At 43.6% G+C, this 18,236-nt stretch overlaps 1 protein-coding gene across 4 annotated transcripts in view; it reads left to right on the forward strand.

The window, feature by feature from the left end:
- Positions 1-18,236, forward strand: part of med12 (mediator complex subunit 12) — a 20,933-nt gene continuing 2,697 nt past the window's right edge. For 2 of the 4 annotated variants that reach the window (XM_085935732.1, XM_085935736.1), the window contains exons 1-37: positions 1-165; positions 3,225-3,329; positions 3,414-3,605; positions 4,007-4,166; positions 4,248-4,423; positions 4,587-4,697; positions 4,972-5,247; positions 5,596-5,742; positions 5,811-5,910; positions 6,019-6,155; positions 6,253-6,384; positions 6,870-6,996; positions 7,109-7,398; positions 8,128-8,301; positions 8,475-8,619; positions 8,964-9,082; positions 9,245-9,388; positions 9,459-9,622; positions 9,968-10,099; positions 10,217-10,444; positions 10,537-10,681; positions 10,943-11,063; positions 11,756-11,866; positions 11,951-12,064; positions 12,145-12,281; positions 12,471-12,650; positions 12,828-12,899; positions 12,976-13,139; positions 13,244-13,405; positions 13,488-13,689; positions 13,961-14,070; positions 14,153-14,288; positions 15,292-15,441; positions 15,887-16,252; positions 16,353-16,488; positions 17,219-17,475; positions 17,789-17,863. In XM_085935732.1, the coding sequence (XP_085791858.1) occupies positions 64-165; positions 3,225-3,329; positions 3,414-3,605; positions 4,007-4,166; positions 4,248-4,423; positions 4,587-4,697; positions 4,972-5,247; positions 5,596-5,742; positions 5,811-5,910; positions 6,019-6,155; positions 6,253-6,384; positions 6,870-6,996; positions 7,109-7,398; positions 8,128-8,301; positions 8,475-8,619; positions 8,964-9,082; positions 9,245-9,388; positions 9,459-9,622; positions 9,968-10,099; positions 10,217-10,444; positions 10,537-10,681; positions 10,943-11,063; positions 11,756-11,866; positions 11,951-12,064; positions 12,145-12,281; positions 12,471-12,650; positions 12,828-12,899; positions 12,976-13,139; positions 13,244-13,405; positions 13,488-13,689; positions 13,961-14,070; positions 14,153-14,288; positions 15,292-15,441; positions 15,887-16,252; positions 16,353-16,488; positions 17,219-17,475; positions 17,789-17,863 (5,799 nt within the window). In that variant the 5' untranslated portion in view covers positions 1-63. The remainder of the gene's footprint in view (positions 166-3,224; positions 3,330-3,413; positions 3,606-4,006; positions 4,167-4,247; positions 4,424-4,586; positions 4,698-4,971; positions 5,248-5,595; positions 5,743-5,810; positions 5,911-6,018; positions 6,156-6,252; positions 6,385-6,869; positions 6,997-7,108; positions 7,399-8,127; positions 8,302-8,474; positions 8,620-8,963; positions 9,083-9,244; positions 9,389-9,458; positions 9,623-9,967; positions 10,100-10,216; positions 10,445-10,536; positions 10,682-10,942; positions 11,064-11,755; positions 11,867-11,950; positions 12,065-12,144; positions 12,282-12,470; positions 12,651-12,827; positions 12,900-12,975; positions 13,140-13,243; positions 13,406-13,487; positions 13,690-13,960; positions 14,071-14,152; positions 14,289-15,291; positions 15,442-15,886; positions 16,253-16,352; positions 16,489-17,218; positions 17,476-17,788; positions 17,864-18,236) is intronic. The other 2 variants (XM_085935754.1, XM_085935744.1) reach the window with 2 other exon arrangements.

Here is an 18,236-nt window from a genome sequence, read left to right on the forward strand (position 1 = left end):
TCTCAGCACTGCGTGCAGACGGGCTGAAGGAGGCAAGCAAAGCACTGGCTGTGATGCCGCTGGATGATGGCTGCCTTCGGAATCCTCAGCTATGAACACCGGCCGTTAAAGCGGCCCCGGCTCGGGCCTCCGGACGTTTATCCACAAGATCCGAAGCAGAAGGAGGTCAGAAAAATTTCTGCCCTTTGTGTTAAAGTAGACACGGGACTTTTTAGTGGAGGCGGCTGTGTGCTAGCTGCGAGGCTAAGGTTAGCTAGTGGCGGCTAGCCTTCTCCAGCTAGCCCACTCCAGAAACGACTCGGGCCTGGGCAATAACAATGAACAACACCGCAGGAGACTTGTCACTTCTCGAGCTTGCGCGTCGGCTCCAACAACGAGCTTGTTGAAACACCAGACTTTTACTATCTTAGCACCAAAGCGATGCGGTTTTTTTAAAAATGGAAATGACCTCATTGTTTGGCAAATGAAATGCGTTGCATTTAGGGAAGAGGGATTTAAAAGTTAAACATCGGCTTGTTAGTTGGCTAACTATGCGCGGTTAAGCGTGTTTTAACTCATTTACTTTGAACGTTTGCTCGGCGGAGCTATGGGACTTGGGTAATTGCTCCTGATCTATTATTAACCTCAGGTTATCCGTTGATGCGAATAACAAACGGATTGGATGTTAATCTGAAGGCATTGATGCAACGTGTTTATTGTCAAGAGCTATACATTTTACTGTTTCGTTTTGACTTGCACATAGTCTAAAGACGACGTCCATCCATCCGTTGTCCATACGATTTTCCTTAACCCGGGTCACAAGTGAGCAGGAGCCTCGCTGACACAGGGTACACCCTCAACTGGTCAGTCTTCAATTCCTGCCGACTGTTTTGAATATTTACACATCGACTTTCTCTGCCAGAGACTTGGAAGCTAGGCCAGCTGAAATTCCAGAGTCAAAAAGCCACAGTATCCAAAGAAGCCAAAAGCTCGAGGCATCCATCCGTACATCAATTTAATTTCCCATTTATCTTCCTCAGGATCCCAAGTGAGCTGACCTGCTACTTCAGAGCCCAGAATATTGACTTGCAGCTTTTAGTTAGTTATTAAGTTATTGTGCTATGTCAGCACAAACACTGTTGAAAATAAACTCCCCGTACCACCACGTTGAAATTAACAGGAAGGCAAGACAGTCCCTGGTACACACAACAAACATGTAGAATTTCATCACCAATCCACCAAAATACACTTGTCAAATATGCGGTGTGGCGCATGACGTCAAACACAAATAGGGTCGCATAAATAGCTGCAACAAAAGCTAACACTGGACTTTGGGTTGGCTTTGACATTAGCTAGTGTTTTGGCCACCATTTCAAAGACTTGAAAGCGCATGCAACTTAGGTGCCATGTCATTGGGCTGGTGGTTATTATGTTCGTTCACTGTGGAAGATGTGCAGAACGTCTCGTTCTAAATATATTGGCCTAAATGTACTTGGTAGTTGCCTAGGAACTTCGGACTAGGGCTGCAGCTGTCAAATAGCTGTTGTGAAATACGCTGTAAAAATAAAGTTATAAGTTGTTTTAGAATCAGGTTTCTACCGATGATCCCATTGATTAATCGTATAAAAAATAATTTTGCATTGTTAATCGCAATTTTACACGTGAGATGTTATTCTTGACAACTTGGGTCGCATTCCTCATGTTTGACTGCTGTATCTGTGACTTTGAGTGTGAATGGCTTTAAAAGGCAGGGACTGACCTGTCGATTGGTAAATTGCAATATTGCACGTGAGATGTTATTCTTGACAACGTGGGGTCACGATCCTCATGTTTGAGTGCAGTATCTGTGACTTTGAGTGTGAATGGCTTTAAAAAGCAGGGCCTGGCCTTTCCATTGTTAGTTGCAATATTGCACATGTGAAGTTGCAATATTGCACATGTGAGATGTTATCCTTGAAAACTTGGGGTCGCAATCCTCGTGTTTGAGTGGAGTATCTGTGACTTTGAGTGTGAATGGCTTTAAAAGGCAGGGCCTGGCCTGGTGAGTGACGTGAGAGTCAGCGAAGGACTGTTCATTCACTCTGCTTGTTGAGTTACTCAGCATTAGTTGTGGCCACTGGCAGCTCGTGTATGAATGTGCTGATAACATGTTTGGTTTTCTTCCGGTTTGTTCAACTAAGCCATTTAATGAGCACCAGACGGCTGAGTCTGTCGTTGACCACTTTGTGGGGGGCTTTACGATATGTTCTAACTAGCAATGGTAGGCGATATTAAATTAGCTTTCGATACATTCCTTGTGTTGGCGATCATTAAAGTGTTTGTGGTATTTTGTCATCTTGACTCACGGCCATTGCTCCAACCTCGATCTTTATGACTACTTTTTTACAGTTTTAGGGATAGCCGGGATTATTTCTGATTCGGAAAGGGGGAAGTTCACGGAAGCACCTCATCTACATAGTAATTCGCAAGTCAAAGAGCATGGTCGGACACTGTAGTAGAATAAGTGGCTGTTTTATTCTCGCTTCCATCCAAATCACATAGCATCACAATTTACTCAATCTGCCTGATATTGTCTGTCTGCATATTGCTTCTCTTTTCATAAAATGTCAACAGACTTCGATGGGTGGCCAGCATTCACAGTGGCTGATGACTTCGGCTGCCTAACAACATTGCCTTACCTAAATTAACGTAATAAAGGACCCCTTCAGCTGCCTAAAAACATGCCTTTCGAAAAAAAGCAAGACTTTCTATACAACGCGCTTTCAGCATTAATGCGACTCCCAAATTCTGGACCCCAAAGTCAGCGTAAAATTAAGATTTAGGTGTATTTAACAATAAAAAGGACAGACTGGTTTCTTGACCATCCATCCGTCCATTATCTGTACCACTTGTCCCCACGGGGGTCGCGGGCGTGCTGGAGCCTATCCCGGCAGTCATCGGGCAGTAGGCGCGGGACACTCTGACCTGGTTGCCAGCCAATTGCAGGGCATGCAGAGACAAAAAAACATCCTCCCTTGCACTCACATATTATCCTAAAAATAATTTGACAATACGTACAAGCATTTTGAAAACTGTTACCTTGAACAGAATATTTCAATTTATTTTGGGAAATGTCACAAGCAACAAAAATGTGTTTGTTTAATTTCACACTTGATGGATGTGCACTGTTCAGGTATTACAGTCTAGATACACATTTACTATTTGTATACATGACAAGACAAAGTAAATATGTTTTCTCCCACTAGGATGAGCTGACTGCATTGAATGTGAAACAAGGATTCAACAACCAGCCAGCTGTGTCTGGTGATGAACATGGGAGTGCCAAAAATGTTAACTTCAACCCCTCCAAGGTTACTTTTGTATTTTTTAAATCTACCGTGCTTCTCCCCACATTTAATTACTGTTTCCGCTTGACATTTTGTCCGACTTTACAGATCAGTTCCAACTTCAGCAGCATCATCGCTGAAAAGCTACGCTACAACACTTTTCCCGACACGGGCAAGCGTAAGCCGCAGGTCAACCAGAAGGATAATTTCTGGCTGGTCACAGCCAGGTCACAGAGCTCCGTCAATAACTGGTTCACGGATTTAGCGGGCACAAAGCCACTCACACAACTGGCCAAAAAGGTAGGAAGACCCCAAATTGAGGTCTCTGGAATTCTCATGAAGGCATTGATTAATATTGATTTAGCAGACAGTATCATCACAATGAATTGATTTCCTTGCTTCATCTGTAGCCTCTGTAGATTCTCCACAAGTGTTACTGTTATAATTTCCTGGGTTGAAATAGAGGATTCTCTTTGGATTGCACTGTTTTTATTGAATCTCGCACCCAGTGATTAATTGGGGCACTGCATCTGTAAGAAAATATGAGTTAATGTGAGTTAGAGGAACCATCAACAGTATGACGTATATATATATATATATATATATATATATATATATATATATATATATATATATATATATATATATATTTTTTTTTTTTCCATGTTGCCATTTTTTTTTTCATGAACTCGTTTTCCCAGGTGCCAATTTTTAGTAAGAAGGAGGAGGTTTTCGGGTATTTGGCAAAATACTTGGTCCCCGTCATGCGCTCAGCGTGGATGATCAAGATGACATGCGCTTATCATGCTGCCATCACAGAGACGAAAGTCAAGAAGAGGCACGTGATTGATCCTTGTATTGGTAAGAAACACGTGTCTGCTCTCACCATTTTGGCTTCACGCAATGCGAGAATTTCTTTGACATTCAAATACGCGTCTATAGAATGGACCCAGATTATCACAAAGTACTTGTGGGAGCAACTCCAAAAGGTGGCCGAGTTCTACCGGCAGTACCCAAGTCAAGGTTGTAGCTCGCCGCTCCCAGCCACACCCACTGACGTGGAGATGGCCACCAAGCAATGGGAGTACAACGAGAAACTGGCCATGTTCATGTTTCAGGTCAGTGCCATTGATTGAAATGGTAATACCAGTGGCTAAAAATGATGCCTTTCTTTTTGGATGAACTCTTCTGCAAAGGGCTGAATAATATTTGATGAAACTATAATTTATCAAAAAATGGTTACAATCGATGAGTTTTCAATAAATGAATTGATATGTTTAGGACGGAATGCTGGACAGGCATGAGTTTCTGACGTGGGTGCTGGAGTGTTTCGAGAAGGTCCGACCCGGTGAGGATGAGCTCCTGAGACTCCTCTTGCCACTTTTACTACAGGTAGACCTTTCTCACCTACCACTGACGGCCCAATTTCACTCCCTGAATCTTTTATTATTGGTCCTGCTGGACCGCACGTGCACAAGCACACACACACACACACACACACACACGCCTCAGTATGTGGTGATAAGTTGTCAAGATTTTCTCATAGCAGCTGCTTACCTTCATCCATGAGAAAGCCTTTCATTATGTTTCTTTTAAACCTCATGTCACAGGTCAGCGTCTAGATAGTATGTATTGTAATGCCTCTGCATTTCTTCCCTTCCTACAGTACTCGGGGGAATTCGTTCAGTCGGCCTACTTGTCACGCAGGCTGGCTTACTTCTGCACGCGACGCCTCAACCTGTTGCTAAGCGACGGCAGTCTGGGCCCTGGCGCAGGCGGCGGGCACCCGACGCACGGCATTTTGACGCCACAGGGAAATGCCCTTCCCCCGACACCGACTACCCAGCCAGCTGGAGGGAACCAGCCCCAGACGCCCTTCACAGATTTCTATATTTGCCCCCAACACCGGCCTTTGGTGTTTGGCCTCAGCTGCATGTTGCAGGTACAATGACGCTTGAGTGCCATCAAGGAGCTGATGCTTTCACTTTTGTTTTGATGCGTGCGTGCGAGTAATGTCATAGTATAGAAATAGTCCTCATCATACAATATAATGTAAACAAGTCCTCTTAAGACAGAAAAAGACAAGTCGTTAAACAATGACACCTTTGAATGGGAAAGTCAATTTTGTGAATGTCAAAAAGGTATAATATATTCAAACAAACAAAAGAACTAGAATTAAGACCCTAATTTATGCTATGATGATGAGTTCCAACAGTGTTTTGCCATCATTCATGTGATATTTGTTCTCAGTACTACGTCACTCACTGACTGTTGTGTTGTTGTCTTTCAGAGCATAGTGTTGTGTTGCCCAAGCGCACTGGTATGGCATTACTCTCTCACAGACAGCAGAAACAAGACTGGCTCCCCTCTGGACCTCCTCCCCATTGCCCCCTCCAGCTTACCAATGCCAGGGGGAAACACTGCCTTCACACAGCAGGTACGTTGTTCTGCTGGAGAAAAATATATTATAACTTCAAAATATTCATTCGCCACCATCCACCGCAGGTCCGTGTAAAGCTAAGAGAGATTGAGGAGCAAGTTAAGGAGCGAGGCCAGGCGGTGGAGTTTCGCTGGTCGTTTGACAAGTGCCAGGAGACCACGGCAGGTCGGGAAAAGTGCCCCCTTGTCTGCCTTTGACATCTGTTCGCAGCATGAGGATTATGTTGGGGAGCACTGGACCGTTGTTTGACAATGTTCTTCATTCCGTGGTCAGGGTTCACCATCGGGAGGGTGCTGCACACCCTGGAGGTTTTGGACAATCACAGCTTTGAAAAGTCCGACTTTAACAATTCGCTGGATTCCTTGTACAACCGAATATTTGGCTCAGGCCAGAGCAAGGATGGCCATGAGGTACTATTACAGCTGTCTTAAACATTAATAAAAGAAAGACAAATCACATAGCGCAACGTTGTTGACTATAGTGCTGACAAAGTACGCTCCTGTGCAGATGTCGCCGGACGACGACGCGGTGGTGACCCTGCTTTGTGAATGGGCCGTTTGCTGTAAGCGGTCAGGTAGACACAGAGCTATGGTGGTGGCCAAGCTGCTTGAGAAACGACAGGCTGAAATAGAAGCGGAGGTGAGTAGCCCGCCTTCTCCCCGGCCTCTTTGCAGGATTGACCCGTTTCCTACCACTGTCTTGTTCGCAACGTAAACTAAGCATGTCGCTGACTTAAAACCAACTTTTTATAACTGGTCTCAACGCAAACATGCACTTTGGACAACTTATTCTTCCATGTGCAATATATTTATACTTTAACCTCCTTAACTGTGCATTTGTCAATTTGCAAACTTGTCTACATTGTATATATATATAGTTAAACATCGATCATATTTTTTGGTATACTTTATTTTTTCTATATACTTCATAGTTTTATTTTGCGCTGTTGTGTTGTACTTGTGGTTGACAGGCACCCAGAATACGGTGCAGTTTTAACTTTTCCTCTTAATCCGATGAGATATGGATAGAAGTGACAATTCCAGTTTCCATCAGAGAAGACTAGTATACATAGCAATTGTGAAACTAGCCCTCAAAGGCTTCTATTCTGCCCATGTATGAGTCAGCGATGCGGTGAGTCTGAGGTAGTGGATGAGAAGGGCTCAGTGTCGTCGGGTTCCCTTTCCGCCGCCACGCTTCCAGTCTTTCAGGATGTTCTGCTTCAGTTCCTGGATACTCAAGCCCCCACTCTCAGTGAGTCTCTGCCTCTTATTATATCACCCAGAGTACATATATTAAAGAGGATTTGAAACAAGCTTGAAACTTCTATTCAATTATTCATAACCAATTTTTGTCCTTTCTTTAGCGGAACCCGGCAACGAGAATGAGCGAGTCGAGTTCTCCAACCTGGTGCTGCTCTTCTGCGAGCTCATCCGCCACGACGTCTTCTCGCACAACATCTACATGTGCACACTCATCTCCCGTGGCGACCTATCCTCCGATGGCCACTTACCACGCCCTCGCTCTCCAAGTGAAGAGCCCTCAGATGAGTCTGATCGCAAGGAGCAGGACGCGGGCGGCAGCATTAAGATGGAGGACACCGCCCTGTCGGAGTCTATGGAAATCGACCACAACTCGAGTGCCAATTTTGATGAGGTATGCCGGTTATGAATAATACCAAGGGAAAGGCTGGGAAACCAATTTGAATTTGACAGCACTTTTTTTTTTTTTTCCTGCTCGAGTAGTTCAAAGCACAAGACTGCCACACGGCTGCAGTTGAGCTAGTTTACAAAAGTAAACTGTTGCCGATTCTCAACTCCTCTAACCCCTTCATTTTTTGTAAAAGGTGGCTAGTCTATCGTGCTGACAACTTCCCAAGAGATTGTGCGAATGTATACAGTGATCCCTCACCACTTCGCTCTTCACCTTTCGCTTAGGCTCTAGTTAGCGGGTTTATGAGTGACGGGACAACGGCATTTAAATACACGCTGATAGCACGGGCCGTGCCTCTGAGCATTGTGCAGGAAGCGCGGCAGCCAGCCTGTCATGAACGAGGCAGGACAACCATGAGTAACACGAACTGTTTATTTAGGGAATGCGAAAAAAGGAAAAGGGTGGGTGGCTGGGATGCCAGCATAGCAGGTAGGCAACTGATGATCTGGCGGCTGCTTCTTTTTTTTTTTATCAGCGATGGGAAACATTCATTTCTTTATTTTATTTTTTTTTACAAAAAAATATCGCATTTTCTTTTAGGGCCATATCGCTCAACCCAGATCAAAGGATATAGGCTTTGTCTCCCTCCTTGCACTGTTATTGCTGTAATAATATGTGCTAAACTATAAACTATATCTTGTGTGTCACATTTCACCACAATTCGCCTTGCAGATGTTCTCTCCTCCGATGCACTGCGAGTCCAAGGGCAGCCCCTCCCCAGAGAAATCAGCACCTGAGCATGATGGCAAAAACACCTGTAAGGACAAGTGCATGGACCCTGCCTTCCCCCAACTATACGACCAGCCTCGACACATTCAGTACGCCACCCACTTCCCCATTCCTCAGGTGAGGAAAAAAAAATATTTCAGATCTCAATTAGAACAAGATTCCTGTATAGTTGGAATTAGATCAGAAAAAAAGTGATTTCATTGGCTTTGTTATGCCGCGACTCCGGTTATTCGGGTCATCTCTCCACCGGTGGTGCCTTGTCACGCGTCACCAAACCTGCCTCATCACAGGAGGAGAATGCCAGCCACGAGTGCAACCAGCGGCTCGTGGTACTCTACGGCGTGGGCAAACTGCGGGACGAGGCCCGACACACCATCAAGAAGATAACCAAAGATATCTTGAAGGTGCTCAACCGCAAAAGCACTGCAGAAACAGGTATTTGGCTCTCTAGTTCAGTGATGAGTCATTTGTTTGGCACTTTTTAGTCCTTAGTCCGGGTGTTGATGCCTGCAGTCAAATTCATCCTCATGATCTGTGAATGCAATTGCATCACTCGGTTTTACATTACATCCATATCAGTCTTAGCTTTGAATATTTTTTTTAGTCTTGATAATTCATGAAGATATTTTAAATATTCATAACAAGATATTCTTGGCATGACTTCTGAAATTTTGTTCTTTGAAAAATTAGTGCACGTCACGTTTGGAATCTATTATTGGGTTTAACTGAGTTTGACACCGTCAGACATCGATTGTTTCATCCCCTTTTGTTTTGTACAGGGGGTGAGGAGGGACAAAAACGAAAAAGGAGTAAGCCAGAGGCCTTTCCCACCGCAGAAGATATATTTTCCAAGTTCCAGCACCTCTCCCACTTTGACCAGCACCAGGTCACCTCGCAGGTTAGGTTGCTTCTACTAATTTTCACAATGTTTCTTTACCGTGACATTTCAGTGTGAACTGAAGAGGTTTCACTTTTGTCTGAGCCGAGGATGTATATCACCAACTGTGACCACTGTTGTGTGTGTGTGTGTGTGTGTGTTTTACCCCTTTCCCTGGTGCAGGTGTCCCGAAATGTGCTGGAACAGATCACCAGCTTTGCCTTAGGAATGTCTTATCACTTGCCTCTCGTGCAGCACATTCAGTTCATCTTCGACCTCATGGAGTACTCCCTCAACATAAGTGGCCTCATCGACTTTGCTATTCAAGTAACTGCACTTGTCAAATTTTTAAGCGGTCGCTGCCGTGGCTTCGTCAACGAACAGTTTGTTTTTGTAGCTTCTGAACGAGCTGAGCCTGGTGGAAGCCGAGCTGCTGCTCAAATCGTCCAGCCTGGTGGGCAGCTACACCACCAGCCTGTGTCTTTGCATTGTCGCTGTTCTGAGGAGGTACCACTCCTGCCTCATTCTCAACCCCGAGCAGACGGCACAGGTTTTTGACGGGTACGTCGCTCATGAACTTTTGACCATCATCAGCAAATAAGCGACACGCAGAACAATTAAATGCTTTTCCACTAGTCGGCAGATGGTACACGTAACCCGTGTCAGAATAATAGCTTTGAGTTCAACTAAACAGAGCCAGATTTCACACTAATAACATTTTTTAAGCATTGGGCTTAGGATTTTATTATTACAGTCACTGAAAATACTGACAAGGTAAGGTTAAATATTTCTCACGATGCTTTAGCAATGTCTGAATGTGGCTGAATTAGGATGACTGCGACTAAAATATGAATCCAAAAACCCTGCTCAACTGACATTGGTTTTTTTTGTCAAATGGTGCCCTAGGCTACGTATTGTGGTGAAGTCTGGTGTGAACCCAGCCGACTGTTGTTCTGCCGAGCGCTGCATCTTGGCCTATTTGTATGATCTCTACACCTCCTGCAGTCACCTCAAGAACAAATTTGGCGAGATCTTCAGGTACTGAATGAGTTTACGATTCATGAGAAAAATCGATTAATATGCTTATGAAGTACATAAAAGTGTGTAAAGTATTAAGATTTAAAATAAACATTCATGCATTTTCTTTCTTTTTAGTGAGTTCTGCTCAAAGGTGAAGAATTCCATCTATTGCAACATCGACCCCTCCGACTCCAACATGCTGTGGGACCCCGTGTTCATGATGGAGGCCATTGCCAACCCTTCGGCACACAACTTCAACCACTCCATGGTGGGCAAGATCCTCAACGACAGCCCGGCCAATCGCTACAGCTTTGTGTGCAATGTGCTTATGGACGTGTGTGTGGATCACCGGGACCCCGAGAGGTACTACATGTATATTGAGATATGGGGATACATAACCCAACTTATAACTTGTCCCACAGTGGTTGAGATAAGAGTGATGTTTCTCTTCCAAGGGTGAACGATATTGGGATCCTGTGTGCCGAGCTGACGGCGTATTGTCGCTCCCTGAGTGCCGAGTGGCTCGGCATCCTCAAGGCGCTCTGCTGCTCCTCTAACAACGGCAACTGCGGCTTCAACGACTTGCTGTGCAACGTCGACGTACGTTTGTGTTTACCTAACTAAATGCCGTTTCTAACTTTCAACACCCAGTCTCCAACTCAAACACAATTGGTTCCCTCTTAACGGTTGAATTGCAAGGGTTCAGTTCTAAGTTGTATACTTTTGATTGTTTGACTTTGGAAGGTCCGCTGTAAATTGTCAGTAAGAAAAAATTTGAGAGTGATTGCTTGTTGTTCTTTATGTTTCCTGCAATTGGCTGACAAGCAGGTTTTTGTTTTTTTTTGCTCATATGTCCCTCAGGTTAGCGATTTGTCTTTCCACGATTCCCTGGCAACCTTTGTGGCCATTCTCATCGCAAGACAGTGTCTTCTTCTGGAGGACCTGGTGCGCTGTGTGGCCATTCCATCACTCCTCAATGCAGGTAGTCTATATCTGCATGTTTCCTCAAATAGTGGCTGTCCCTCTAATAGGTCCCCAGACTCAATTAGTTACTATGTAGTCTGTGTAATATTTAAGATTAACTGACACCCCCCCTTCCCAGACTTCTTATATATTTTGACAAGGCACGGGTTGGGAAATCCTTTTCCGCCCCAGCTTGTTTACAGTGTATTTAGCGGAGTTTTAAAGTCTAAGAAGAGGAAACCCGGTTTCCTTGAACGACAGTAAACCGCCGTTCAAAATCACTCATTGGCCCCAAAATGAAGCGCGTTCACAAAAACGCTCACGAAGCTCAGTTCTAAGTTGTTCATCCAAAATATGAACAAGTTCATGAACTTTTGTTCATTTAGAACTGCGTTTTAAATATGGGCCAAAGCTCCACTCTGCGGACACGCGTAGCGGTTGAGTTGCGCATGCACGTCTCAGAACAGAAACACCAAATTATCATTTTTCCTCGATCATATGAATTTTGAGATCGTCTGGAGCCAAAATCGGGATCATAATTAAAATTTGGTTAATTAAGCAACCCTAAGTGTTCCCCCCACTTTGTACTCATGTTACCTTTGTTTCCTCCACTTCTGGTAAACAATTAATCTAAGAGGGACATATTTTTGAATTCTGATAGATTTTGCAGTAGTTCATTGTGTCTTGTTTTGAACAACCTCATCCTTTTAGCATGCAGTGAGCAAGACTCGGAGCCTGGAGCGAGGCTCACCTGCAGAATCTTATTGCACCTTTTCAAGACGCCGCAGCGCAACCCTGTGCCCCAGGATGGCATTAAGTCAGGTAATAAAAAAAGATTATATACTAATGTTTATGTTATGTTTCAAAAAGAGGAGGGAAAAAATAAGACTTTGCAACAACTTGCAGATAAGTCTTCTGTGGGTATCCGGTCATCATGTGACCGCCATCTCCTGGCGGCGTCACAGAACAGCATAGTTGTGGGAGCTGTTTTTGCTGTTCTCAAAGCTGTCTTCATGTTAGGTAAGGAAGCGTTTGCGTGGTAGCTTACCAGAACGGCGGCCACAAGTTGACATTTGACACCAGTCTTGTTGTCGTTGCAGGTGATGCTGAGTTAAGGGGCTCCGGACTGTCTCACTCGGCTGGCCTTGATGACCTGTCAGAGGGCCGTAATGTCTCCATAGAAACAGCTAGCTTGGACGTGTATGCAAAGTATGTTCTGAAGACCATCTGCCAGCAGGTGAGCGTATCTGGCCGAACCCAAAAACTTTTTTTCCCTTCATTAATTAATTTAAGCATTGTGGAGGAAGTGAAGCAAAATCCAAACCTAAGCGATAAACATTTGTATGGAATATGACTTGCAAAATGTGACACAAGTGACTTACACTGTCCTTGTTCTGTGCTGACCTCTCGTTTTTCTTCTGTACAGGAGTGGGTGGGGGAGCGCTGTCTGAAGTCTCTGTCTGAGGACAGCAGTGCCCTTCAGGATCCGGTGCTGGTCAACATTCAGGCCCAACGGCTGCTGCAGCTCATTTGCTACCCTCACCGGCAGTTGGACAGTGATGACGGTGACAACCCCCAGAGGCAGCGCATCAAACGAATCCTACAGGTTGACCATCTTTTTTTGCTTGTGCTGGAAGGTTACTTTCTGATATTAAAATTTGAGTGAACATGCAGCTTATTTTATAAAAAGGGGCAATTTGAAGTGGGCCCTCTTCTGGCAGTGCCATGTCCTAATCTCCACAAATTAACAGAATGAAAAATGAAATAAACTCTGTTCTTATAGAATATGGACCAGTGGACAATGAGACAGTCATCTCTGGAACTTCAGCTGATGATCAAACAGAGCACAAACAATGCAAGTCACTGGACCCTTACAAGCTAGTAGCATCCATGACCACCATTTAAAACACATTGTAATTTCCCTCTTGCAGGAGCTCTATTCTCTTTTAGAGAACATAGCCAAGGCCACAATCGAGGTCTTTCAAAAATCAGCTGAGATGAACTCCAATAACCCCTCAGGAAACGGCGCAGTGCTCCAAAGTGGCTCTGCGTCCAACAGCAGCACCACCACCAGCAAGATAAAACCTATTTTAAGGTGAGCGTGTTGAAAAGTCTGGGCGATAAGACCTTAAAATAAAGAAATGAGATTTTTTTTTCTTCTTCTTTAGAGATGACATTATTTTGTGCCGTTTGTTTCAGTTCGTCAGAACGGTCAGGTGTGTGGCTGGTGGCTCCATTGATAGCCAAGCTTCCCACTTCAGTTCAGGGTCATGTACTGAAGGCAGCCGGAGAGGAACTGGAGAAAGGACAGCACCTTGGTTCGTCCTCACGGAAGGAGAGGGATCGCCAGAAGCAGAAAAGGTAACTGACAATTATTTTTCATCACTGGATCCCTGTTGATGCTTGTCAATCCCCCCCCCCCCTCTCTCTCTCCATTTCTCAGTATGTCCCTGCTAAGCCAGCAGCCATTCCTGTCTTTAGTGTTGACCTGCCTGAAGGGTCAGGATGAACAGCGGGAGGGTCTTCTCACCTCCCTCTACAGCCAAGTTCAGCAGATTGTCACTAACTGGAGAGAGGACCAATATCAGGACGACTGCAAGGCCAAGCAAATGATGCACGAGGCCCTGAAACTGCGGCTCAATCTTGTAAGGAAACTTAAAAAAAAACATCTGGATTAAAAATCAAATTGGGCACCTTTTATAGATACACAATTTAATGTTTAATTAATTGATTCAATGTTTAAAATGTCTACGTATATAGCATACTGGATGAGCACTTTATTTTTCATTAAATGACTGTCAGTAAAAACAAATCCATCTGTCTGTGGAAAAATATGGCTAGAGCAGAGTCAGTTGTTGCTGCCATTTTATAAATCGTGCATGAACATTAACTGTACATTTGCCCGCCACTAACAAGGTGGGCGGCATGTTCGACACGGTACAACGCAGCACCCAGCAGACCACCGAGTGGGCCGTCCTCCTACTCGACATCATCAGCAGCGGAACGGTTGACATGCAGTCCAATAAGTGAGCCAAGCCACTTTTTCACCACCGTCAATCATGTGTGGATACGTAACATGGTCTCAAAGTTTCTAATTCTGTCCAACAGTGAGCTCTTCACAACCGTGCTGGACATGCTGAGCGTACTGATTAATGGCACATTGGCCGCAGACATGTCCAGCATCTCTCAGGGCAGCATGGAGGAGAATAAAAGGGCCTACATGAATCTAGTCAAGAAGCTCAGGGTAAGAACAACACTTCTTTCTCACTCTAGCTGGAACGATAGTCACATTTTAGTTCCTGGAGTAATTTGTATTAGTATTTGTACAGCATATTTATGATCTATCCAGAAAACCCCAAAGTGGTGTCTGAGATGCTAGCCTAGAATAATGTAGTTAAACAGTAAAGCACTAAAATTCCTGAAACTTAAGGCAGAAACATCTGTCGCGAGCTCTGATGATATTTATAGGGTTATCTTGCTAGGAACAGAACGATTAAACTGTTAATATGATCTGTTTTAAATTGGAAGCCAATAGCCATACAAATTCCACATCACCCACTAGTCAGTGTAACCACAACAATGACTGCATCAAAGGAGGCATGGTCTATTTCTGAGGCTACACTTTTCTGAATATTCAAATTTGGAGTTACAGAATTTCTAGTTGGCCTGGAATGGCAGAAAAGTGCCAAAAGTCATAACGTAAGTATAAAAGTAGTACAACAAATAATGCCAAATCTAAGTCTCAAGTTATATTTTAATTTTTTTAAAAATCATTTCTTATTGTTTTATGTTTTTTTTTCAGCATGTCCAAAATTATCTTAATTCATATCACATCTTAATGTGTAGTTGGTTAAATGTTGATCACACTACAAGTTAAGAGGATCCTTTAAAATGTTTTACTCAAAATCATAAGTGTTTGTGTGGTTTAAAATAAAGAATCACTTTAAAATTGATCACTGGTTTAACAGCTTAAGCTTTCTGCCATTTGGCATGAAAACAGTTAATAACTTATCATTGTAAATGAATTTATGAATTGAACAACCTCTATGGTACATGCACAAAAATAAATCAATAGGGCGATGCCTGGTGTGATATATTGAGCTTGTTGTGCATTGTCGTTTTTTTATTCCAGTAAGTGCTGCAATATTTGCCATGTCTCCAAAAGCTTAGTGTCAGTTCTTCAATGTTTAGAGGCGTCTTCACCACTCAAGATTAACACATTTCTACAAATATTCATGCATCTGCAGAAGGAGCTTGGGGATCGGCAGTCGGAGAGTTTGGAGAAGGTTCGCCAGCTGCTGCCACTACCTAAGCAAACACGTGACGTCATCACGTGTGAACCTCAGGGCTCACTGATCGATACCAAGGGGAACAAGATAGCTGGTTTTGAGAAAGAGGTAAGCTGTTGTAGAGTGACAGGTATCAATCACCAAGCTGTTGTTTTAAATCAGGGAAGAGCAAACTATGACTACCTTGCTACATTGTATACGGCCCACAGAGTGTTTGCTATCAAGAGTCCTGTAATATCTGTAGCATTAATTTAGCATCTCACTAAGTTATTTGTTGATCAAGTTATTGTAAGTAATGAAATAATAAAAAAATCATCAGGTTTACTTATACATGTGCATTTTTTTCAATTCAGTAATCCATTGACAGTTTTAAATATAGTTATATTATTCTACATACGTTATTTTAAATGTTATCATTTTACCATTATTATTACCTGATTATAAATAATTCAACTGCAAATTAGAGTGAATTATTTCAATTTGAACAAACTATTTTACATACTCAATTCCACCTAACAACCTTAATGCTGACTAAATGTCTAATTTCCATCAGGGGCTCCAAGTGTCAACCAAGCAGAAGATCTCCCCTTGGGACGTCTTTGAGGGCCTCAAACACTCAGCCCCTCTTTCATGGGGCTGGTTTGGTACAGTGCGCATGGACCGCAAGGTGACCAAATTTGAGGAGCAGCAACGCTTCCTACTCTACCATACGCACTTGAAGCCCAAACCGCGCAGCTACTACCTGGAGCCGCTCCCGCTGCCGCCCGAAGAAGAGGAGCCGCTGACACCCATCTCGCAGGAGCCCGAGAAGAAGATGCTGGAGGCCGTGAAGCCGGAAAAGAGCGTGCCCTCCGTGCCCTCTGATTCCAACAGGAAAAAGTCAAACAAGAAAAAAAAGACTCCGTCGGCAAAGACGGAGGTTTGGAAATCTTCTTGTGCTCTGTTTCAATAGTGTTAGAAAACAAGCTATACTCGGTATTTATTTGACGACTGATCTTGTTCACTCTTACTTCCGAAAGGATTACGTGAACCGTACGCCTGGTGTGAGCTACGGAACAAACATGCCACCAGAGCTCATGCAGAATCCTTACAGCAGGTTACCCTATGGCCAGCAGAACATGGGCATGTACACGCAGAACCAGCCTTTACCTCCTGGTCAGTACTTAATACCAGCATATTTAAAAGAGACATATTATGGCTCACTTTTTAAAACTGTTCCCAGATGTCTTCAACAAAAGTCTCTGGCATTCTTCTACTAAAAAAAGACTTTAAAATTATGGCACACCTAATATCCTCTCGTCACTCATTGGTTCCAATCAGTCTATATATTATTTATTCTCAGCAAAAAGCGTCATTTACAGCAGCTGAACAATTGAGAGAGTCCTCTTTGTCACTCATCACCCAAAATGGAGGAAAAATAAGTTCTTAACTAATATTCAGTAACTTCCTGTTTTGTCATTGCGCTCAAAGTTCTTTCAGAGTCTCCGCTTATGCATGATCTGTCTGTCATGATGACTTGTTAGTTTTGGTAGTCTTTCCTGGCGCCTCTCTGAATGCTGCTCCTTGCTGTGCAGTACGCGCACATTTTGACCAGGCACGGCACTAAGCGCTGCTAACAGGAGAAGTAAACAAAAATTTCCTTCAGCATGTTACAGGAAATATGTTTTTTTTTTAAATGTATGTTAAGTAATGTACAATATCAGGCCCGTGTATCACGATACATAAATATGCTGTATTCTCAATCCCTTCAATATGGCATAAGACTTTTAGGAAGACAGTTGGGAATAGATTTAATTAGTGGAGGAATGCCATCATGTATGTACCTTTACGTCATGCTTGCGTCATCGTCCTGTTTCGCACTCTCAAGTGGGTTCTCCTCCCGCAGGGGGACCTGGTTTAGATCCTCCTTACAGGCCTGCTCGCAACCCCCAAATGAACAAAATGATGACCACGCGGCCCAGCTACCCGGGCATGATGCCCACAATGCAGGGCAACATGCCAGGAATGATGGGTATGGAGAAACCTTACCAAATGGTCTACAAGCCTCAGCCTAACATGCAGCAGAACCAGATGCTGCGTCACCAGCTGCAGGTCAGACTGGTGAGTCAGGCTCCACTGACAGGTCAAACTGCTCCTCACCAGGTAGAGTTCATTCAATGCTCTAGTTAAGATCAAGTAGAAGTAGCAAAGACTCCTAGTTGCTCTCATCAGCCCTTCAATGGTCTTTACACACTGGAGATGTGATCAATGATAATCAACTGCGTCTATCTTAGTGCAAAACCGCTTGACAAGAATAGATAGTATATAAAGTAATATATATAATATATAAAGTGTGTGTGTGATTGGCTTCTTCACTGCAGAATAAAATCACCACCCCGGTGTTTGAGGACCTGAATTGTAAACCTCAAGGATCATTTGTTTTAATTATACACTGAAGCTGTATTTGTTGTTTCAGAATCACAGCATGATAGGGCAACAGATCAGACAAATGGCACCCAACCAACCTTACTCTTCAATGCAGCCATCTCAAGTAAGTTGATTTCCTCTTTCTTATCGTCTAATTGCGTTAGCCAGCTACGACTGTAAAACACACAAATTAATTGCATACACCATTCCGTTACCAAAACTAGTGGCTGGCCCTCTAATAAATGCTGTGGCCCAGTTAAATTCCATCCACTTAAGACAAATTAAATCCTCCCTCAAGTTTTATTTTTCATCTGTAAATGCTATCATTCATGTGCGGCGTTAACTCCTCAGCACATTTGAACTCCGTTGCTAACCAGAATAGCAGAACCAAAGCATGTGAACAGTGTTTTAAAATAAGTCTTGTGTCAAACTTTGTGCATCGCGGAGGAGCTAATTGGGCCTGGTTTGTTAAGGGAATGTTTTTGCCAGATGGTTGT

This window comes from Syngnathus leptorhynchus, chromosome 2 (assembly GCF_054491065.1).
Source record: "Syngnathus leptorhynchus isolate UIUO chromosome 2, UIUO_Slep, whole genome shotgun sequence".
Classification (NCBI taxonomy): Eukaryota; Metazoa; Chordata; class Actinopteri; order Syngnathiformes; family Syngnathidae; genus Syngnathus; species Syngnathus leptorhynchus.